This window comes from Cornus florida, unplaced genomic scaffold (genome assembly GCF_030987335.1).
Source record: "Cornus florida cultivar Cherokee Brave unplaced genomic scaffold, ASM3098733v1 CherokeeBrave_3.0.0_Hap2_Chr02, whole genome shotgun sequence".
NCBI classification, from domain to species: Eukaryota; Viridiplantae; Streptophyta; class Magnoliopsida; order Cornales; family Cornaceae; genus Cornus; species Cornus florida.
Window position 1 is genome coordinate 26,696,840 of NW_026775572.1, and position 25,352 is coordinate 26,722,191.

General features: G+C 36.4%; 1 protein-coding gene across 2 annotated transcripts; it reads left to right on the forward strand.

Annotated features, from left to right (window-relative positions):
* Positions 1-5,621: 5,621 nt before the first annotated feature.
* Positions 5,622-9,332, forward strand: LOC132294404 (uncharacterized). Of its 2 annotated transcripts, none has more exons than XM_059792250.1 (4): positions 5,622-5,773; positions 7,316-7,978; positions 8,074-8,766; positions 9,058-9,332. In XM_059792250.1, the coding sequence occupies exons 2-4, from the start codon at positions 7,367-7,369 to the stop codon at positions 9,142-9,144; spliced, it is 1,392 nt and encodes a 463-aa protein (XP_059648233.1). In that variant the 5' UTR covers positions 5,622-5,773; positions 7,316-7,366; the 3' UTR covers positions 9,145-9,332. The 2 variants fall into 2 exon arrangements, with proteins under 2 accessions (XP_059648233.1, XP_059648232.1); XM_059792249.1 differs by lacking the exon at positions 5,622-5,773 and adding an exon at positions 5,792-5,858.
* The last annotated feature ends 16,020 nt before the right edge of the window (positions 9,333-25,352 follow it).

The window sequence follows — 25,352 nt, forward strand, 5'->3', positions numbered from 1 at the left end:
GTAACTCCCATCTTTTGGAAAGCGGAAAGTACTTCTCATAAAACAGTTCCTTGAACCTGTCCCAACTCATCTCTTCAATCTTGTACTGGTTAGTGATCGACTTTCACCAAACCTTGGCATCCATAGCAAACTTGTAAGTTGCTAGGATGATCTTCAAGTGATCATCTGTCACATCCATTGAGGTCAACTGAGTTTCGACTTGATCCATGTAGTTGTCGGCTATCATTGGATCCGCACCGCCCTCAAACATAACCGGCATCAGCTGAGAAAACCCCTTAATAATCTTGAGACGCTTCTGAGCTGGTGTCTCCTCAACTTGAATTGTAGGTTGTAGTGCCGACTACGACTGAGCAGCAATCGTTGTCCTCACGACATTTTGCAACAAACGATTAAACTCCAGTGCCACAGAACCTTCACCCACTTCTACAGGTGCTTCAACATTATCCCTCCTTGTGGGGACAACTCTCGGGGGAATCAAGTCCCTAAGAAGTGTGTCCTCATCATTTAACTCCTCCGGATTAGAACTGGAGCTCTCGCCATCATCACCCCTAGTCGGTCTAGGGCCAACTTCCCTGATTTCCTCACGCCGTGACATCGTTCTATAAAACAAAGGAAACAATTTAATAACGATAACACTAAGGTCCAACCGTGAACAACCCAATGCAAAAAGATACTGTACAAACATTTAGCATGTAATACTATGCAATGAACACATTAATATAGGCATATAAGCACATAAGCACGTAAACAAGTAAGTAGTTAAGCATGCTTTTTCACATAGCAAAACACTTTTCCAAGCAAGGAAATAACAATGCAAATGACTTCCCAGACAACCCTAGGTAAGCCTCTACCCGTTGTCCTAATGGTATTCGAACCATCACTCTAATACCAAATTTGTAACGACCCTAGCTGATGCCAAAATTTAAAAAAAAAATTCGGCATAACCTCTCCTAAAAATGGGCCTTCAACAACCTGTCCCAATACACAAAGCACATAAAATCATCCAGCATCCCATTCATCCGTTCATTATACCTTAACATAGTTCCTCTCATGGTGGAATATCCACACACCAATTAATCTAAATTATCATAATTACAGTCCCAAAATACATGGTTAAGATTTAAAATCCCTGTCTTACAACGTTACATGATACAATTGCATGGAAACATATACCATAATTTCATTAGTTTCATTTACATCAAACAAAAGATAAGTTCGTTCTTAAGTTACAAGGCCATGAATACTAACTTAGTTACATTTCCACAACTACGAATATACATAAAATGGTCAAAATACAAAATAGCAAACAACCTTCTAACAACTTTCAAGCTTGAGGTGGATTGTCGTCCACCAGTTCATTTCCAAGACCTAAAAAAAATAATATGAATAGTAGGGTGAGCATAAAGCTCAGCAGGTGACACTTAAGACACACATCTTGTGTCCTTGTGAATCCAAACAAAGCATAGGCCAATGGGAAATGGGAATCATACAATGTCGGGAAATAATACAGCATAACGATTCAATCTCAAGTATATCCAATGCAATGGTATGAGATGCAATGCATGCTAGTGTCGCTCCCCATTTTCATAATCCAAAACATTGTTTCCAAACTGTTAATACAGCCCGCCCTTTGGTAGCCCCGCCGCGACACAAGAGGAGGATTAGGTAGTGTCCCTGAACCTTGGTAACCCCGCGGCGTCATTATAGGGCCCAGCTAGCTCAACCACACTAGGACGACTCCCTAGTCCCCTCTAGGCTATATTAACCTCCGGCCCGTTGGTAACCCCGCAGCGACCGGGTTTCGCATAAAACCATTTCATCAAAAACACTTCCCTGAAATTCCCCATATTTATTTCAAGAACAATTTCTCCCATTTCATGCAAACCCAATGGTATATGCATGTATATATGTTCCATACATTCAATGTCATGGCATTTAAAATTCTACACCATAAAATTAAACATTTAATATGTTCAACATCTCCCAAGTAATTATTAACACATTAAGATATAACAAAATACATTTAAGCATGCTTTACACATAAAACAACTCACATTCAAATACATTAATTTCTCTAGACAACATTTAAAATAATCATTAATACAATTAACTTCTAATTAAGCATGCTTGGCACAACAAATGATTATAACTCACAATGGAACAAGAAAGTAGTGGATTAAGGTGTCCCTACCTCAAAAGTGAGCCAAAACCCTTAAAATGAGTCTCTAAATTCGAGCTCCCAAAGAGGACCAAAAGCTGGAATTTCTGGTACTAGCACGTAGAGCTCGTCGTGCTCGTCGTTTTGCCTCAAACGGCACCTTAATCCGATAAGAGATGAGGGAGAAATCAAGAGTGAAAGCTTGCAAAAGAAAAAGAAAAAAAAAAATACAAAGAGGCAGAGAGCTGCGAGATAGAAGAAACAACAGAGAACAAAAAAAAAAAAAGGAAAAAAAACGTGGTCTTATGACCATTTAAACTTGTGGGTCCCAAACATTTTTTTTTCTTTTCTTTTATCTTTTTATTTTGCCTTTTTAAGTTACAGACATTACAATTATTTTCCCCTTAATTGCCACATTCCTATTTCTCACCCTTGAATTCCAAGATTTATTTATTTTTGCTGTTTTAAAGTTTCTACCCAGAACCATTTTTAGAACTCGGAAGTCTTTGGAGTTACCCAGCTTGTACCTTGGGATTTAGTTTTGCTGAATTATTTTTCATATTTTATACTGCTTGGTTTGGTTCTCAAGAAGGAAGTAAGTATGGAAGGAAAAGTGGAAAAGGGAAAGGACATTACTATTATTATTATTTTTCAAACTTGGAAAAAAAGGGGGAATTCCTTTTTTCTTAAAAAATAAAAATTAGAAGCATTAGCCAGGAAATTTTATGGTTAGAGTAGTAGTAAATACATTGCAATCCCAATTTGGGAGTTTTAAGTTTGTTAGTCTCTGTTTAGTTTAGTTCATGTGCTCCTTTTCAAGTTTATTCCTTTGTTTGGATAATTTAGTGTAATAAATATATATATATATAATCATACCTTTCAAAACTTTTTGAATTGTCATGGTGGCAAAGGCAAAACTACTATTAATCTTTGTTCATGTTTGGACTTTCCCTCAACCAATGTGAGATTCGTGACTTTACTAGTAGTCCTTAAATATGGTTGGATTGCATCCATCATTTTCCTTTGAACGATTATTCCATGAAAAAGACAATATTCTCATTATATTCCACATGAGATGAATGTCTTAACATTTTATGTGATAATTGATGCAGTGTGCATTTCTTTTTTTTTTCTTTTTTTTTTTTTTTTTCTTGTAAAGATTAACACTCACCAAATGCTATGATTTTTTTGTTTGGAAAGTAAACAAATGCTATGATCGACAGCAAAGAGAAGTATAAATTAATCGTTTTTCCCAAAAAAATCCACTCTAAAAAACCCAGTTTTGCCGATTAACAAATTTCTAAACGCCGTTTATTTATTTATTTATTTTTTTATTTTTTTTAAAAAAAAAGTTTTATAACCTTTTTTATATTTATATAAATGAATGGTTTTTCAATAGCCCATTAAAAGTCAATTGCAAGATTTGATCTTCTTCAACAAATCGAAAAAAATTAATGGTTTGATTTCCACGAAATTAGAAAATTAATTTCTAAAATTTTCATCTAGTTTTCTTCCTTGAGTAGTTTGAAAACAACATATCTCTTTCTTTGAAACTTTTTCTTTTGCACACTTTCACTTTTGGTTGTACTAATAAAGCATCCATCACCTCCTATAATAATACAGACCTTAAAATCAGAATGGAGAGAAAAGTCAAAATTCTCAAAATTATTGTTGTAATTCAATAATAGATTGATGACAATTCAATTTGAGTTTACTAAATTACTTAAGTGGTTGTTAAGAGGAGGGGTGGTAATTGGGTTGGGTTTCAGTGGGTTTTGGGCTGGTCCTAAATGAGCAAATCAGTAATAGTTCAATAACTTATTATTAGCTCATTTATAGTGGGTCATAAATGGGTTGGGTGTTAATTGAGCAAGTGAACCCATACCCAATCCAATGACCCAAATACTTTTAAATATAAATTGTCTAAGATATAGCAAATTGTTTCCTTATCAATTTTGACCATTTTTTTATAAAAAAAAAAAATGGGTAAAGTGCATTAAACCCCCCTGAACTATAAAAGTTACAAAAAAAACCCCCCTGAACTATTGGGGTATGTGCAAGAAATCTCCTGAACTATAAAAGTTACAAAAAACCTACCTGAACTATTGAGGTATGTGCAAGAAACCCCCCTGAACTATATATATATTTTTGCAGTTTACCCTGTCCGCGCGAATTGATTGACTGAAAGGGACGATGAAGCCGAGGAATTTGCGGCTGGGATCGGAGTGGTAGATATTGTCTGAGGAGTGTTTGGATAAGCCAAGGAATCTGTTGCTTGGATCAATGGGTTTCCAATCATAGCCGTTACACCACCCACCAGATCCGTTGGCCATATATATCGCACTTATCTGCACCGTTGCGTCAGCCTATCACCGTCACCACCTTGCCCGCCGTTCAGCTCACCTTGGTCGCCGATCCATTCCACCGTCCATTCCAAGCTCGCCGACCCATTCTGCCATCTCCATAGCTGAGCACACCGTCGTCCGTGTTTCGAGCACATAGTCATCCACAATTCACTGCCGAGCCCCATTGAGCTCGCCACCGCCTCCACAATTCACGGCCGAGTCAACCAAGCTTTCATCACAGCCGAGTCCTTTGCGCACAAGCTGCCATCATCTGAGACCGAACTATCCCACCGACCTCGGATTTCTTTGGTCTCTTTTTTCTCTCTTTAGCTCTCTGTTTTTGGTTGTGTTGGGTGAAAAACATCTTTTGGCAAAAAAAAAAAAAAATGTAAGAAGTGTATAAGTTAAAATGATGCAATGTGTTATAAGGGTAAATTGGTCTTTCAAAACTTTCGGTGCCAGAAGCTAATGTCATGGCGGTAAATTGAAACAAAATCATAGTTCAGGGGGGTAAATTGTAACAAAATCATAGTTCTTAGGTTTTTTTGTAGTTCAGGGGGGTTTCTTGCAAATGACCAATAGTTCAAGGGGGTAAATTGCAACAAAATCATAGTTTAGGGGTTTTTTGTAGTTCAGGAGGGTTTTTGACAAATGACCAATAGTTCAAGGAGGTTAATACACTTTATCCTAAAAAAAAATCTTAAAATGCCCGAATTTAAGGTTTTATTATTATTTTTTCTATAAATAAATAATAATAATTAAAAAAAATCAAAAGCAAAATAAATAAATTAATAATAAAAAATAAATACTTTTTTTTTGGTTTTATTAAAATTTTAAAAAATGCCCTTCTTTTCTACTTTTTATTTTTATTTTATTTATTTATTTTATAATTCTTATTTTAACTTAAGAGTATTTTAGTTATTTTATTCTTCAAATTAAAAAATTATCCTTATTTTCTCAATTTAAAACATACTGTATATGATTATTATTATTATTTTTCTTCCATCCACAAAAGATTAATTCGCTACTCCGTATTACTATGTTTTCTTTCTTTTTCTTGTCGTATAAATCGATTGAGACAGTGACACAGGAAAAGTAACCTAGTTTATATTTTCCACTCTCCTTCCAACACCCAGTCAACTTCTATGCTTTCCCTTTTAAAACCCATTTATAAATCATCATCCACACTTTATTTCTTCTCTAAGCATCAACGACCCACAAATTAATACTCCAATATTCAGGCATTTGAGGCTGTGCTTGCTCAGTTCAGGTACCATCTATCTCTTCCATTATTGAGTGTTAAAATTAGTATTACTTCTTTGATCTTCGTCATGGTATTATATATTTTGATTGAGGTAGTGATGTTTTTGTTGTTTTAGTTTTTGAGGACAATGTGATCCAAATGTTATATGGTTCTTTTCTAATGTTGAAAGGGTAGGCTGATGATGTTTATTTACATGTATACATATATATACACTAAAGAGCATGCCATTACGTGAAATTGTTGCTACAGGATAAATTTTCTGTATTCAATTGTTCAGGATTATTTACTTTTCTGTTAATAGCTAAAAAGAAATTAACATCTATTAATTAGGCTCTCTTTCAATTTCATGATTATTTGATTACTGGCAATCAGTTCTGGTTAATTTTGTTCTTGATTTTTAACATCCACTGTAGTAGATAAGAGGAACATAGGGGAAGTCCTTGATTGCAATTTTTGGAGGTTTTTATTTTTTTATTTTTTGTCATTGAGGACGGGATTTTTTGGATAATGGTATCTCCTTCTAGGCTTCGTTTGTTTGGACAAAAAGTATTATTTTTAGAAATGATTTTCTTTTTTTCCTTAAATACTTTTTTATTTTTACTTTTTGGATGTTTGTCAAAGGTCTAAATCGAGATTGAGGTCTAGTCCATGGCGAGACATGTAAAATAATTTGTCTAATATTGATGGATAAGTTATTTTTGTTACTTTTTTTTTTTTTTTTTTTTTGCGTAAATATTTTACGACAACCAAAGTCAAATATATTTTCTAAAAAATATTTTACATTCAAACAAACGAAGCCCTAATGCTTGTCTATTTTTCAGCATACCGTATGCTTGAATTTTCATTGTCACTAATTTTACTAATTTCAGCAAGTCACAGTGCAAAAATATGGTTTAGTTTCTATGTAGTTTGAGTCTAAAATCAATGTAACAAGTCAAGTATTACAACACTAACGTGCATGCTTTGTAATCAGTTAGGAATGAAAGTCCAAACGGTTTCAGTCCCTTGTTTTTCCTAACCAGCTTTGTAAGCTGTGTAGATCATAGAACATGTTTATAGTTCAGTCATGTTTTGATTTTTTGGAACGGGTATAATTCTATGCCTTCTTCTATGCTTTAAGAGTTGGTGGATTAGGCAAAACGTTCAAAGATTGTCTAGGAATTATTTTGATTGAATGACTTCTTAGCACTTGCCTTGCACCAGTAAGGCAGTGCATAGAGGAAGAGGATATCAATGTCTATATTGTGTCTTCTTTTCCCTGATATTGTTGTCAGGTTACTTTGAAAATTGAGGATCATTGATGTAGGTAATGATATGTTTTATCTTTATTTTATGTCGACTTTTGCAATAATGAAAATAGCACATATGATTTGTTCTAATGAACGTGCCAATCTATTAGTTTCTATAACATACAATTTAGTCATTATAGAAATTCAGTTGCTACAGTTTCGTCATTATACAGAACTTAACATACAGATTAGCCATCATATAAACATGCAAATTCCAACATTTTATGAAACTTCAAATTCTATATGATGATTGATGCAGGTTGCATTCATTAAAAATATAAGCTGCCTGTTATTTTCCTTTTGCCTTCGAATGATGTCGAACGGCGATTCACAAAGTATAAGCCTGAAGGTGCTGGTGGACAAAGATAAAAACCGTGTTGTTTGTGTCGAGTCCAATGAGGATTTTGTTGATGTTCTCTTCAGCTTCATGACTATGCCTCTTGGAAACTTTATCAGAGTTGCTCGTGAACACTCAATAGAAGACCATTTTGGTTGTTTGAATAACTTATATGAAAGTGTGGAGAATCTTGACGAGAAACATCTACAAAGTGTGAAGTGCAAGGACATGCTGCTTCGTCCTCGAAGTGCAGCTGAAATTTACTGCATGAACCTAAAACTGAATTTTGTTAATAGTGATACTAATGAGTACTATATGTGCTATTACGATCACTGTTTTGGTCCTTACTACAATGCTCGTTGCCACTGTGGACGTGTCATGGGCTGCGCTAGGAACCTCGAAGTGCAAGGACATGTGCCTCCAGATGGAGGGGTGTTTGTGAATCCTACTGCAAGGTTGATGATAACTGATGACTTTCATGTAAAGCCCATTTCCACTACGAGTATCTTAGCTCTGCTCAGTAAGTTTGAAGCTACAGATAGTAGCACAAGAGAAGAAAGGACCATAAACATAGGAAGGGATAAGGTAATAAACAAGTTAACTAGTTTTACTTTTATTTTATTTTATGAACAAAATGAATGGTCACTCTATCTCTCTCTCTCTCTCTCTCTCTTTCTCAGGTTATGAAATTGCTCAGTTGTTCATTGACAACAAGGGCTCCATTCTCGGAGATCATCTTGGAACCAGCAATTGACAAAAGCAGTTTTGACATTTGCCACGAAAAGTATGGTCCAAGAAGCATGAATCAACTTCAAAGGGCCGTGGACGCAACAAAAAATGAAACAAAGACAACTTTGAATCTTATCATCAGAAAATCTAGTAACAGGGCATTGTATGCAGAAGCAAATGAGGATTTTGTTAATCTTATTGGCAGTTTCCTCACATATCCGCTTGGTTATATCTTTGAAAAGTTGCCTTGTTTGTCCTTGAGGGGATGCTTAGATAATATGTACAAGAGCATCCAAGATTTGGATGCTAAGAAATTCTTAAAATCTGAGGAGATTAAGGCAATTTTAGTCAATCCAAAGCTGGCCCGAGGACTTGCATTGCATAACCAACTCATTTCCATCGAGGAAGCTTCATATCCATCTCACTCTACTGCTTCTTCCCTTTTCAATATCTCTTCCGGTGGAGGTCTGACCCGTCCAGTGGAAGCAATAACTGGCAATGGATTCTTTAGGGGACCTTTCTTGGTGACAGACGATTTGACCATAATGCCTTTATCTCTAATGTCTATTGTATGTTTTATGGACAGATTTAATATTTCTCACAGTGACATTTTAGAGCAAGAAGTGACTATCGGTGTGGAGGAGGTAAATACTTGAGACTTCCAAGTATTGCTTACATTCTATTGATTCTAACAACTAGTTCATTGTGGCTTCTTAAACTGAGAATTCATTACATTTCTGATGATATCCATTAGAGCTTTTATACATAGTTGTTCTTAATTTTCGGGACAAATGGTTGTCAATAGTTTTAATTTTGGGAGGTCTTGGTTTTATACTCTATTCATGCTATATATATAATTGAGAACTTTTACACTAGTTGTTACATTTATTAGTTGCCAATGATCCATTGATGGATACTGTGGATTTTTGTTGCAGGCTTTGTGTCTCTTGGGGGCTGCTTTGGTGTCGAAAACTGCTCTGACGGACGTCTTCATACTTAAGGAATCAAAGCAAGAACTTTGAGGATTCAGACAATTGATCCATGAATGACAAAGAAACTCTACGAAAATTCAGTAATGAATGAACGCGGTGTCAAACTTTTCCTTTGATGTAATTTATGTCAATTGCTTTTTCTGTAATTTCGAGGGTATATGTATATGTATATGTTTTCAACTAGACTCAAATATCAGTTATAACTGCTTTGTTTTGGCCGCGATTGTGTCAGTCAAAGGTGGTGAATGCATGGTGATGGTGGTGTTACTGAAAAATAAAACGTTTGGTACCATATGATGCCTAATATTGTTGCCTTAATTTTAATTTTATTTTATTTTCCCGTCAAATAAGGAATCCATCCCTGGGTTTCATCATTAAAAAAAAAAAAAAAATTAGTGTTTTCAAGTTTTTATTAAAATCATAATTTAATACTAAGTCTTTTCTTCTATTTTTGTATTTATTTAACTGGATATATATATATATATATATATTTTGGGTCCTTAAGAGAGAGATGAAAGAGACAGTGCAGCGCTTGGTGATTTAACTATGCTAAATTATTTTGTATACGTCATATTTATTTATTTATCTTTAAAATGTAAAAGTTGAATATATATATATATATATATATATTAGTAGCTCGAAAATTACAGCCACCAACAGGGAGATTGCCCAATTACCGGGACAGCCCAAGCTACAAAGCCCAACCCAGTAAACAAAGGTTTAATACAAGGAAACCCGACCCAATCTAGGAACCATATAAAATCTTCCTTGACCATAACAGACTTTGGAGTCACAATCTGGTAGTGGTGCCATTACAGATAGGGCTGTAAATCAGCCGACCTTTGGAGTGTTCGTGCTCAACTTCTGATGGATGTTCGAGCTTGGCTCGAGTTTGATCAAGCTTTCAGCAGCCAAGTTTGAGATTGGCTCGAAGGTGTTGACCCTAAAATCGGCTGACTGGTGCCGATCTCAAATTGATGTGTTGCGAGCGTGCCAGAACCAAATATATGGTTCAAGTGTAATTTGTCAACTTGCAGTCTCTTTTGGAAGGTTGACTTTCAGGCGATTACAAGAGGAAGAGAACAAATATACTCCTTAATGAGTTCTAATTGCCTTAGTTAAAAGAACTTTATATTGAATAATTTATAGTAAATAATGAGAGAATAGAAAGGGGAGAGAAATAGATACAGAAAGCGATAGGGAGAAGAGATAGAGAGACAGAGATATAGGGAGAGAAATAGAACGAGACTGAAATAGAGAGAGAGAGATAGAGATAGCAAGGATACTATTTGGGGAAAGTGTTTAAGAAAGCAAATAAAATAAGAAATTGATTCTGAAGGTGTTGGATCTCTTACAAAGCATGCCTATAGCATTATTTATAGAAAACTACCTAAAACAAACTCCTATATGCAAGTATTTTACTTGCATTACAACTCTATAACTTAATAAACTATTAATTCAAAATAAACTAATCCTACAGATAACATAATTATGCAACTAAAACTAACTAAAAGATAAGTCTTAAAACAATGATCTTTATCCACAACTTATTCAAAATACTCTTCCCATCTCTGCATGCAATTTCAACTTCAATTTACGTAGAATATCACCCTTCTCTACTGCCACGTCATCAATACAAAATTACCAAAATGGGTGTCAACAATGCCCCCCATTTTAAGTGTTTTATTGGTTGTCGACCACCCAAGCCGATAAGATATTTGAAATTTTAAAATACATTGGAAGGAAATTTTGAGTTAATCAATTGGAATAAGATTGCAAATCAGTGAGCTCCAAAGCTTTATTTCTTCTGAATCACCCCTAAGATGATCTTTATTTAACCAAATCTGCCGATTTAGGCTTCTTCCTAGATTCTCATAAAATTTGTTGATATCACTTGCCCAAAAATCAGGAAGGACTTGCCCACCATGAGTTTTCTAACTCCGCTAGCAAATCATGATCATGATCGGCAGGAATTAAATTATTATGAAGCATCATTCTAGCCGATTGCCTATTATCTCTACTAGATGAATGACATTGTGCCAGTAAGGAGTTATCTTAGCTGATTTCCTTCCAGCCGATTTCATTTCAGCCGATTGTCTTTTAGCCGATTTTGCCTCAGCTGATTTTGCCTTCAGCTCAATCGGCAGGACTGCATTATGCCCAAAAGTCCATTGATCGGCAAACATGACCTCACTATAATTGGCAGGTTGAAGTAGAGGATATGAATCAACTAACTTTTGTTGGGGGTTTGCAATCACATGCCCCCTGGCAGCCGCTAGTAGTGCTAGTGGACCTTGTTGAACTACCTCGGCCTGGATTAAGGCTAAAGCTTGAGCCATCATTGCTTTAATCTCCTGATTCTCCTGCCGATTGATGAGCGCTGAAAAGTGCGTATTTAAACCCCTTAAGCTTAGGCATTCTAGCACCTTTATCTATTTTACTTTAACGTTTTAGATTGATTTCATATTATTTCCATTTTCAGGCACTTATCCCGAAAATAAGTTAACTTAGCCAAATAAGAGCTTAATTGAAGCAATTCTGGGATTAAACAAAGAAATGAGCAAAGTGGAGAAGAAAGAAGCAAATGAAGCCAAAGGTGGGAAGCAGCAAAGTTCGATCGATCCAACTTCAAGATTCAATCGATCGAACAATGATTGATTTCAGCACTTCAAGATAGATCCAAGCCTTGACCCAAAAGCATAAAGTCCAAAAGTTTGATCGATCTAACACCACCATTCGATCGATCGAACACTTTTGTCCTTATTCAAATGATTGATCCTATCCACAACTGTACCACCCACTAACCACTTTTGTCCTTTTCCCAAAAATATCTCTTAAAATATCTCGGATTTGTCTTTTCTCAAAAAGCTCAACCAGTTGGATCGATCCAGCCTAAGTTCGATGGATCTCAGCCAGTTCAATCGATCCAAGTCCAAGGTTCGATCGATCGAACTTCCTCCAGTGCGAAAAAGTTAAATTTACAGCTTGTGCAATCCGTCCTCTATCCAATCATTAGAGAATATTCTTTGCACGACCCCAGCTCATTTTATGTGCCACTTGACCTACCTATAAAAGGAATATGATGCATTTTTTGAGACATAGACTATTCTAAGGTTTAATCTCTTGGAGAGCAAGCTTAGAGGAGGAGGAGGCTAGAGACACCATTGGAGACTCTTCATCAACCAAGGAGCAAATCTCTTACATGGAGTTAGTCCTTGAGGGTTGGAGCAACATCACCATGAGTGGCTAGACATCCTCTTGGGACTAGAGTTATCCCCAAGCATGCTTTCTATATCATAATCTTGTGTATTATTGAGGGAATAGTGTTGTAATTAATGTTTTGACACTTTGATATATATAGATCTTGTTTATTCAATGATTTATGTGGTTTAATGCTTCCAATTGAACATTTCATTCTATCCATATGTCTATGTATGCTAGAATAGATGTTTATGTGTTTGCCTCTATTTCTTATGTTATTGATGCATGTCTATACGTATTAATGCTATAGATTTAGAGATTGTCAAAATATTGTACTTAAAAGAATGCTCTTATGATTTTCTAGATGGTCCATGCTCCTTTCTTGATGGATTATACCTCTCCCTTAGCTTACTTAGTTTAATTTCATGTCATTAGCTTAATTGTAGTGTAGTGATAGCATAGTTGTTAGATGAGAGGACAATCCATGCTAGTTGTTTGATGTTTCATACTTTTGAATGTAAGTAGCATATGTCTCTAACCTTGTGGTGTATTTGGCTTGTGAGCTTAATGAAAGGATTAATGATTTGCTAGATATGTTGTACTTTTCACATGCTATTTAGACAATATATACTTAATTGCTAGATATATTGTGCTTTTCAAAAGTTGATTAGACAATGTATGCTTAATTGGTCACCCTTACTAATTGAATCAACCAAACACACACACACACATACCAATATTGCAACACACATTACCCTCATTAGTCACTAGTTAGAAGTGTAGAAAAACATTGCTTGATGGTGACCTCTAAACCCTAAGATTTCTCTCTCTCTTACTTACTCTTTGTTACATTCAATTACTTAATTTAATTTAGTTACTCTCTAGTTTAATTAACCAATTAACCATTTGTTTGATCACTCGACCTGCTAACCCTAATTGCGATTCCACAATCAAGTACGACTCCAATCCCTTGGGACGATCCCCACTCACTCTAGCTACTTTAGTAGTAGTGTTGGTAGTGGTTTTTATAAATTTAAACTTGACCCAAAAGGCTTTTCTTGAACCGCACATTCAGTATATCAATTTGGCGTGAAGGAACGGTTTTAATCATCAAATTTTGGCGCCATTGTTGGAGATAGGTAACGTCGTATTTGTGGAATCAATTAGGAATTAGTACTCTTTTGATCGTGTCTTTACTTTGTTTTTATTTTTCTTTAGATTACTTATTGTGATTGTTCATCTTTGACAAAGAGCATTGAGCTAGTAAGTAAGCAAAGGAACATCCAAGCAAAGGAGCTAAGCAAGCAAGGAAAAATGCTAAAAATTTTAAAAAATTGCTAAGCTAAGCTTTAAATTTGGAATTGAAGTGCTAAAGGACCTTTGTGAGCTTTTTCTTACTCAATCTCTTAGTTAAATCGTTGGCCCGCATGGAGGCTAGTTTTTAATTTCTTAGATAAATCGTAAGCCCGCGTGGAGGCAATTTACTTTTCTTTGCATTGTTATCAACGCATGGCAGTATGGGAACATTGTATATGGAGGAAGTTTGTTAATTGTTGATTTGTTGCAAAGGAGGAGTGCTTGCTTGTTTTGTTGTGATTTGTGTGTCATTTGTAGTCTTGTATAGACCTTGTCATATCGTTCATTCTAGGCATTCACATGGAAAATCTAGAGGGTAATCTTGGCTATTTAGGCCCACGCTTCATGCAAAACCTACCTCTTAATCAACATGACCCCGGAGTTCAAGCTCCAATTCCTCCAATGGTCCTTCATGATCATTATAATCTTCATACATACCATGCACCTACTTGCATTGTGTTGCCTAATTTTGAGGCTAATCAATATGAAATCAAGCCCGAGACCATTCAAATGTGTCCACTCTTTTATAGCTTGGATGAAGAGGAACCATATAGGCATCTTAATGAATTTCTTGAACTATGTTTCACCGTGAGGTACATGGATGTCCCGAAGGAAGTTCTTAAATTACTCCTCTTCCCTTTCACACTTAAAAATAAAGCAAAGCATTGGTTCAATACTTGAGGGGTAAATTCAATAACATCTTGGGCACAAATGCAAAATGAGTTTTTAAAAAAAATTTACCCCGTAAGTTTGACCAATGTAATGTGTGCTTCAATTAGAGAATTTTCTCAAAGGGAAGGAGAGTTGTTGCATGAGGCTTGGGAGAGATTGAATGACTTGCTAAGAAAGTGTCCACACTATGGTATTCCAAAATGGCAAGTTGTCCAATACTTCTATGAAAGCCTATCCGACAGACAAAATGACATAGTTGATACCTCATGTGGAGGTTCATATTTTGGAAAACATGAAGATAACATTTGGCACCTCTTTGAAAAAATGAGTGAAAATTCTTTGCACAAATATTACACTTCTCGGCTTGATCATGGTTTTACTAAAAAGGAGAAAAGTGTAACAGTGTGTTAAATTGAAAATTCAAGGGAAATTGTAGCCGAGGTTAAAACTCTTTCTCAAAAACTTGATCAATTCTTATTGAATCAAAAATCGGTTATCAATGCATCTCATTTTCATCATACAACTCATCTTTGTGAGCCTTGCATGACATGTTCAAGTGTTTTGCATACTACTTTCAATTGTCCCCGTGGACATGTTGTTAATGAACATTTTGAACAAGTTAATGCCACATTTGCTCACCCTTATTCAAAAGCATATGTTCCATTATGGAATGAAAGCCTTTATCAAGCTAAAAATCTTCAAAGAAAATACATTCTACCTCATAAAAGAAATGGAGGTTCTCAAGGGTTCGTCTCTTCTTCTTTCCATCATCAAAGAATGAATGACTTCTCACATCCTCAAATGTATGATTCCCAAGTTGGCCTTCATTATCCTCAAGCACCTTCTAGTAATTCCACATTTGAAGACAAGGTTTTGATGGTCTTGGGTAGCTTAGAAAAGGATACCAACTTGTTGCATTCTCACTCTCAATCTATATCAAAGCTTGAATCCCAAATTGGGACCATAACTAATGCATTGAATGCAAGAGAAATTGGGAAATTGCCTAGTCAACCCGAGAGGAATCCAAAGGCCCAATTTTGTGTGGAAGCAAACCCTACATCGGGGTATTCTTCCCAAGCTCAAGCGCAAGCCATCACCACCTTGAGAAGTGGTAAGCAAGTGGACAATAGGGTTGAACTACCAAAGGAAGATAGTGAACCGGTGCAACCTTAAATTGTCACCCATCCAATTCCCAATTCTACTCCTACTCCTTTGAATGAAAATGTTCCTAACCGGAATTCTCAATCTTCTCTATCATCCTCTCAAATTACAAAGTCTTGTGAGCCAAAAGCTCCATTCCCTTTTGCTTTCAAAAAAACTTCGCCTTATGGTAGGCAAGAAGGGAAAACATATGACATGATGGAAGTTTTTAAGCAAGTTAATATCAATCTTCCTCTTTTGGATGCCATTAAGTAAATTCCACCTTATGTAAAATTCTTGAAAGATCTTTGCACACAAAAGAGGAAGAGCAAGGGACCAAGCCCTAAAAAAGTGTTCCTCACGGAGCAAGTGAGCTCCATTCTTCAACAAAACACTCCACTGAAGTTCAAAGATCCCGGTGCTCCGACTATTTCTTGTGTAATTGGAACTCATGAAATTCGTAGAGCTCTTCTTGACTTAGGTGCAAGTGTCAATTTGATTCCTTACTCCGTATATGTCCAATTAGGGTTGAATGAATTGAAGCCAACCTCGGTGGTGCTTCAAATGGCCGATAGATTCGTCAAAACACCTAGGGGCATGGTTGAGGACATTCTTGTCAAGGTGGATAAATTCTACTTTCCGGTTGATTTCGTAGTTCTTGATACCGAACCAGTTGCTAATCCCTCCAACCACATCCCAATCATCTTGGGAAGACCATTCCTTGCCAGCACAAATGCAACAATTAATTGTAGATCCGGAATTATGGACCTCTCTTTTGGCAATATGATGATCAAACTTAATGTTTTCCATGCAAGTCGACATCCTATGGATGAAGATGAGTGTTGCCTTGTAGATGTGTTAGATGAGGTTATTGAGGAATCGATTCCAACGATGCTAATGAAACAACCAATTGAGGATAGTCTTTCATCTCTTTTATCCGATGATCCTCTAACCTCTTGCCTTCTTGAAATGTATGGAAGTTGTGGATTTGATGATGAAAATTCAATGAATGAAGTAAGCAATCTCATGGAATCTGTTGCAAGCTTAGATTTTTCATCTTGGAAAACTCCAATAGAACCTCTTCCTCTACTCTCTAGCACTCCACCGGTCTCATCTTTAGTCTCTCCACCAATTCTTGAGCTTAAAAGTCTACCTTCCAATCTCAAGTATTCATTATTAGGACCAAAAGAGACTCTTCCGGTTATCATTTCTTCAAGTCTTGAAAAAAACCAAGAAGATGCTCTTTTAAATGTGCTTAAAGAAAATAAGGAAGCTATAGGATAGAGTGTGGCGGATCTTAAGGGAATTGACCATTCTATTTGTATGCATCGCATACTTATGGAAGATGATGTAAAACCCTTTAGGGATGCCCAAAGGAGACTTAATCCAAACATAAAGGAGGTAGTTAAAAAGGAAGTTGTCAAACTCTTGGATGCCGGAATCATTTACCCAATCTCCGATAGCAAATGGGTGAGTCCAACTCAAGTAGTTCCCAAAAAATTGGGGATTACGGTGGTTGAAAATGCAAAGGGTGAGGAAATTTCTAAGCGTACCACTAATTCATGGCGTATATGCATTGATTACCGCAAATTGAATGCCGCCACTAGAAAGGATCACTTCCCTTTGCTATTCATTAATCAAATTCTAGAGAGATTGGCCGGGCAACAATATTATTGCTTCCTTGATGGCTATTCGGGGTACAATCAAGTAGCCCTTGACCCATTAGACCAAGAGAAAACCACATTTACATGTCCATTCAGCACATATGCTTATAGACGGATGCCTTTTGGTTTGTGCAATGCACCCGTCACATTCCAAAGGTGTATGATGTCAATTTTCTCGAATATGGTGGAAGAGTATCTAGAGGTCTTTATGGATGATTTTTCTGTTTTTGGGTCCTCATTTGATGCATGCCTCAAAAACTTAGATCTAGTGCGTAAGAGATGTCGTGAAACCAACATCGTACTTAGCTGGGAAAAGAGCCATTTCATGGTTCAAGAGGGTATTGTTTTGGGTCACGTTATCTCAAGGAGAGGAATAGAGGTTGATAAAGTGAAGGTCGAGCTTATTTCTGAATTATCTCCACCTTCAAAGGTGAGAAAGGTTCGCTTCTTTCTAGGTCATGCTGGCTTTTACCGCCGTTTTATCAAAGACTTTAGCAAAATTGCTCGACCCTTGTGCAATCTTCTTGCCAAGGAAACTCCTTTCGTCTTTGACCAAGCATGCCTAGACGTTTTTCATAAATTGCGTGAATTATTATCATCTGTTCCTATCATGCAACCTCTCAATTGGTCATTGCCATTTGAAATCATGTGTGATGCTTCTGATTATGCCATGGGGGCAGTTTTGGGACAAAGAGTGGGTAAGCTTCCTTGTGCCATATACTATGCAAGTAAAACTTTCTTGGGAGCTCAATTAAATTACTCCACTACCGAGAAAGAATTACTTGCCGTAGTATATGCTCTTGATAAATTTCGTTCCCATCTCTTAGGGTCCAAGGTTGTTGTTTATTCTGATCATGCTGCCTTGAGGCATCTATTAATAAAAAGGGAAACAAAACCTAGGCTAATTAGATGGATTTTGCTTCTTCAGGAATTTGATTTTGAAATCAAAGATAAGAAAGGCACCGAAAATGTGGTTGTCGATCATCTTTCTACGTTATCGATAGAGCTTTTCCCCAGTCTACCACTCTGTGACTTTTTTCCGGATGAACAACTCTTTCAAATTTCTAATGGAAAAATGCCTTGGTTTGTCGACATTGTGAATTATTTGGCAGTAGGCAAGCTACCAACTTCTTGGTTGAAGAACGAAAAGAATCGTTTCTTTGCCAACATCCGGAATTACTATTGGGAAGACTTGTCTTATACCGATATTGTCCAGATCAAATTATGAGAAGATGCATTCCGGAGAGTGAAATTCCAAGCGTCTTAGTGTTTTGTCACACTCTTGCATGTGGTGGGCATTTTAGTGCAGAGAAGACCGCCTTGAAGGTTCTTCAAAGTGGGCTCTTTTGGCCCACTATTCATAGAGATGCCTACAATTTTTGCAAATCATGTGAGAGATGTCAAAAGATGGGAACAATGTCTAGAAAAGATATGATGCCCTTGACTAATATACTTGTTGTTGAGATCTTTGATATATGGGGCATTGATTTTATGGGTCCATTTCCTATGTCCTATGGTTTTCAATACATTTCTTCTTGCCGTTAATTATGTTTCCAAGTGGGTGGAAGGATGTGCTACCAAAACAAATGACCACTCCGTAATCATTCAATTCATCAAATCCAATATCTTTGCTTGTTTTAGTATACCAAGGGCTATAATAAGTGATGGAGAAAAACATTTTTGCAATTAATTCTTGAGGCATTTATTTCTTAAGTACTCCGTCATCCATAAGGTAGCCACTCCCTACCATCCTCAAACAAACGGGCAAGTCGAATTGTCTAACCGGGAAATTAAGCATATTTTTGAGAAAATGGTTAACACCACCCGGAAGGATTGGTCAAGAAACCTAAATGATGCTTTGTGGGCTTATCGGACGACATACAAGACTCCCATTGGCATGTCTCCTTATAGACTTGTATATGGAAAGCCTTGCCATCTTCCGGTTGAGTTAGAGCATAAAGCCTTATAGGCAGTTAAAAAGCTAAATTTTGACCTTAATAAAGCCGGAGAGAATAGGTTCCTTCAATTGAGTGAGTTAGAAGAGTTGAGACACAATGCTTATGATAATGCCAAAATCTACAAAAAACGAACCAAAGCCTTTCATGCTTTGGAACCTGGTCAAAAAGCTTAGCTTTTCAACTCTAGATTGAAACTCTTTCCTGGGAAATTGAGAATCAAATGGGAGGGTCCTTATGAAATCATCTCTGTTGCACCTCATGGGGCGGTTGAAATCAAAAACTTGAAGAAGTGGAACATTTTCAAAGTCAATGGTCAAAGGTTAAAACCTTACATAGAGGGTTAAGTCTTTCAAAGACATTTGGAAGCTGCACATCTAGTTGATGTGGTGTATGAGCACATACAAGATTGCATTGACAAGGAACCAAAAGCTCCTTTTGAGCTTAAACCAACAAGTTCTTCAAAGAACCATTTGTTGGGAAAAGTTCAAAGAACCATTCATCACCCCAATAAGGAGGGGATGCATAACAAGATCTTTGATCCGGGCTAAAAGAGCCCAACGTCTTGCTAGAGACGTTAAAGACTAGCAAAAGCATTCGTAAGGTGTCAAAACCCTATTCCTCCCTCATTTCTATTTTTCATTTCATTTCATGCGAAGTCTAGATACTTATTTTTGGTTCTCATATGCATTGAAAGGAACTTTGGTGAGGATTGTATGAGCTTTCATGTCATTATTGAGCATTTTGCATAGTTCGATCGATCTCAAACCTGAGTTCGATCGATCGAACTCCATTCTGCATCCAACACTTAGAAAAAATTTCGACTTGCAGAAACCTACATCCAAATCACTTCTCTGTCCCATCGTTCGAACCAATTCTTAGATCGATCAAGAGACCTTTGATCGATCCAACTTCTAAGTTCGATCGATCTCATGATTCAACACTTAGAAAAATTTTGAGCCTGCATTAGCCTGCATATTTCTGCTCTCTGTCTCATCAATCGAAACATTCCAAGATTGATCTGAACTTCTTCGATCGATCCAACTTCAAAGTTCGATCGATCTTCGAGTTCCAACACTTAGCCAATTTTCTGAACAAAAAACCTGCATATTTTTGCTCTCTGTCTGATCGATCGAACTCTTGTTCCGATCGATCTCAGTTCTCTATTTCATTGTTTGACTTTGTTTTGACTTTTCAAATTTCAAAAATCCAAAAATATTTTCACTTTTTTATTTTATTTTCATGTTTATATATATAAAAAAAAATAATACTAAAAAATATATATATTCCAAAAATAGTTTGTGAAGAGATCATTAAAAGTTCGATCGATCTGAGATTCTAGTTCGATCGATCGAACTTATGAGCGATAGTTTTTAAATAGAGGATAAGGTCTCATTCTCCCTCATTTTCAAACCTTAGTTTCTACGCCGCCGTAACCTCACCCATCTCCTCCATCTCTGGCGAGATCTCTATAGTGAACCAGGTGTCGATCTCTCCCTCTTCTCAAATCTTTTTCCTCTTCGCATTTCATCTCCCCTCTCTTTACTTCAAGGTAAGATCCGAGACCCCATTATTAATTTCACACCTCGATTTGTTAAGAGTATGCTTTAAGTGTTTGATTCGTTCCAATATTCATGATGATTGTTGGCTATGGATGCAGTTTTAAGCTTTTCATGTTTATATGTCCATATTCGTCTTTTTGCCATATCCATTGTAATGAGTTACTTTGATTTTTGGGAGTGTGAGCCATTCTAGGTGATTGGGATTGATGATTGTTGTGTTGATGGGCCCACGAACATGTTCGTGTGGGTCCCGTGCTCCCACAGTCATAGATCTGTGACTTCTGGTTTTTCACAGACCACAGTTCGATCGATCGAACTTGTATCTCAGATCGATCGATCGAACTTGTGTCTCAGATCGATCGAAGTTGTGAGATCTATCTCACTTATTTTCGATCAATCCAACTTTTGTGATCGATCTCACTTCTTTTTTTGATCGATCGAATTTCACAGATCTCATACACACACTTCATTCATCTTGTATTCACTTCATGCTATCATATCTATGCCCAATGCCTGTGATATTCCACATTGGATGCATTTCATACTTATATTGCTTAGCATACTTCATATCCTATCACTTACATAGATTTATGTCATATATGTTTTGTCTATCCTATTTGACAAACATGTTTCTATTGTGCCTTCAATTCATTATTCTAGCACTTAATCCCATTACAAGATTTCCTTTTTGCAGACCATGACTAAGAATGACAGTTCTTCTACTTCAGCCACACCTGAGGCTTATAATCAGATATGTCACTTAAAGGAGCACCTTCAGAGTTTGGAGGATATGCTGATTGCCCTTAGAGCTGACATTAGTACCCTTCATCTGAATATGATGGCTGCCATTAGAGTTGACATTGCTTGCCTCCGTACGGAGATCTTGACTGCCATTGATGACTTAGCCAGAGAGATCCGCGGAGTTCCCTCTGCCTGAGACTCCCAGTCTCTTTATCTTTTTATACTATTTATCTATGTTATGTGTTTGCTACACTTGTGATACTATTATTTTTGCAGCCGGGTCTATCGGTTTTGACACTGGATGTATTGCACTTTATTGTTATTTTTTTTTATCTATGATGGATGTCGTATGTTTTTATTGATACATCTGTCCTTTTAACTCTATCAGGTACATCTCAGTGACTTCAGTGAGAGAGTGCTACCCGATTGTCAGGACCACCCTTATACCTCTCTCATCTCTTTATCTGTTTATCCCATTTACACTTACGTGTCCATTGTGCACTAATTATCCCATTTTGTTATCTAATGAGTTTACCCAAGTGCCACTTTTCAGGACCACAGTTCATCCTAAGTTTGGTGGGGCCATGCCACCCACTTCGGATACTTCAGTCCCAATCATTCTATGCTTTAGTTGCACTGGCATACTCTTTCCTTTGTTCTCTTGCACATTGAGGACATTGTGCCATTTAAGTTTGGGGGGAATGGTGTTTTACAGTATTAGTTTTAAATTCAAAATTTTGAGCATGACTTGTGTAATTGAGGGATATTTCTATGATTGATCCATATCTAGCTATGATTTTGATCTTTTGAGGACTATATTGCTTAAAATTTAAAAAATTACTTGACTTGAGAGTCCAATACTCCTTGTATGCCTCAGGGATGCTATTTAGGAGTAAATTTTTCAAAAGATTGATATATTGCTTACACTTGTGGTCCACATCATCTTGATTTTGTGATTGCTTTGAGATTCATTCTAGGATTCTATACTAGCACCGGCGTACACTAGCATTCATTTGTGGGGTACATGCTTCGTTAATTATTGAATTGGTTATATCCCAATTGAGCTAGTAGTGCATTGAAAGCTTTCATTCTTGATAAAGGTGGATAACAACCCCTTTTCACTAAGTAGCTGGGATTCTAGCCTCATCAAGCACTGAACTTCTCACGCTGAAAGGTGGAGGGCCCAAACTCTAGGTTAATAACTGAATGATTCCAAAAAAAAAAAAAAAAGTTGCAAAAGCAATAAAAAGTGAGGACTTCTCTCAAAATGTGAAAAGTGAAAAATGATTAGATGGTTGTTGTCTTGATTTGTAACCTAATTGATTTAAACTTGTAAGTCCGTAGGGGTATTTGAATGCCTAATGCCTTAAAGCCGTCTGGTTTGGGAGTCATTGACCTAACGCTCGACCTCATGAATCGCTAGAAAGCTTAATAGATCGACACATTGCACCATACTTCCATCTTTGATCCTAAAAATTAAAAAAATAAAAAAAAAATAAAAAAATTGAGTGAAAAGAATAAGCGCATCTAGAACAATAAAGCTTTAATAAAAGGTCCACTTTTTGTCTTGATGATCGGTACTAGATTTGTGTGTTAGTTTCAGGGTAAGGATGTGATTAATTCTTTAGTTGGCTTAGATAGCAACATATTTGATGCCGGTCCACTCAAAAAGGATTCTAGAGTTGTTTTGATTTGCATGATCACTTTCTTGATGTGTGGATGACCATACTTGCTTGCTTGATGTTGAAATTTTGGGAGATTGCTTGGAAATGTTTGAAACATTGCATACTTGAGGTAGTTTTCTCCCAATACTTGTTTACAATATTGGTACATCTTTTAAAAGAATGAGCTTAATGTTTGTGGGTACCATTTTTGAAAACTCTCACGAGACTTCACTCGTTCACTAGGGGTACCAAAAGGGTTTAAAAGGCTTGTTGCATATGCTAAGTGCAATCGTGTTCCCTACGAAAGTGGCGTTATCCATTTATTATTTTTTAGATTCATACTTGTATAGTTGTTCATTTCATTCCTTTGCTTTCTAGTTCATTGCTAGGGACTAGCAATATTTAAGTTTGGGAGTGTGATGAGAGTTGAAAAGTGCGTATTTAAACCCCTTAAGCTTAGGCATTCTAGCACTTTTATCTATCTTACTTTACCATTTTAGATTGATTTCATATTATTTTCATTTTCAGGCACTTATCCCAAAAATAAGCTAACTCAGTCAAATAAGAGCTTAATTGAAGCAATTCTGGGATTAAACAAAGAAAGGAGCAAAGTGGAGAAAGAAAGAAGTAAATGAAACTAAAGGTGGGAAGCAGCAAAGTTCGATCGATCCAACTTCAAGGTTCGACCGATCGAACAATGATCGATCTCAGCACTTCAAGATAGATCCAAGCCTTGACCCAAAAGCATAAAGTCCAAAAGTTCGATCGATTTAACAGCACCCTTCGATCGATCGAACACTTTTGTCCTTATTCAAATGATTGATCCTATCTATAGCTGTACCACCCACTAACCACTTTTGTCCTTTTCCTAAAAATATTTCTCAAAATATCTCGGATTTGTCTTTTCCCAAAAAGCTCAACCAGTTGGATCGATCCAGCCTAAGTTCGATGGATCTCAGCCAGTTCGATCGATCTAAGTTCAAGGTTTCGATCGATCGAACTTCCTCCAGTGCGAAAAAGTTAAATTTCCAACTTGTGCAATCCGTCCTCTATCCAATCATTAGAGAATATTCTTTGCATAACCTCAACTCATTTTGTATGCCATTTGACCTACCTATAAAAGGAATATGATGCATTTTTTGAGACATAGACTATTCTAGGGTTTAATCTCTTGGAGAGCAAGCTTAAAGGAGGAGGAAGCTAGAGACACTATTGGAGACTCTTCATCAACCAAGGAGCAAATCTCTTCTATGGACTTAGCCATTGAGGGTTGGAGCAACATCACCATGAGCGGCTAGACATCCTCTTGGGGCTAGAGTTAGCCCCAAGTATGCTTTCTATATCTTAATCTTGTGTATTATTGAGAGATTAGTGTTGTAATTAATGTTTTGACACTTTGATATATATAGATCTTTTTTATTCAATGATTTATGTGGTTTAATGCTTCCAATTGATCATTTCATTCTATCCATATGTCTATGTATGCTAGAATAGATGTTCATGTGTTTGCCTCTATTTCTTATGTTATTGATGCATGTCTATGTGTATTAACGCTATAAATTTAGAGATTGTCAAAACATTGTACTTAAAAGAATGCTCTTGTGATTTTCTATATGGTCCATGCTCATTTCTTGATGGATTATGCCTCTCCCTTAACTTAATTAGTTTAATTTTATGTCATTAGCTTAATTGTAGTGCAGTGATAGCATAGTTGTTAGATGAGAGGACAATCCATGCTAGTCGTTTGATGTTTTGTACTTTTGAATGCAAGTAGCATATGTCTCTAACCTTGTGGTGTATTTGGCTTGTGAGCTTAATGAAAGGATTAATGACTTGCTAGATATGTTGTGCTTTTCACATGCTATTTAGACAATATATACTTAATTGCTAGATATGTTGTGCTTTCACATGTTGATTAGACAATGTATGCTTAATTGGTCACCTTTGCTAATTGAATCAACCAAACACACACACACACACCAATATTGCAACACACATTACCCTCATTAGTCACTAGTTAGAAGTGTAGAAAAGCATTGCTTGATGGTGACCTCTAAACCCCAAGATTTCTCTCTCTCTTACTTACTCTTTGTTATATTCAATTACTTAATTTAATTTAGTTGATCTCTAGTTTAATTAACCAACCAACCATTTGTTTGATCACTCGACCTACTAACCCTAATTGCGATTCCACAATCAAGTACGACTCCAATCCCTTAAGACGATCCCTACTCACTCTAGCTACTATAGTAGTAGTGTTGGTAGTAGTTTTTATAAATTTAA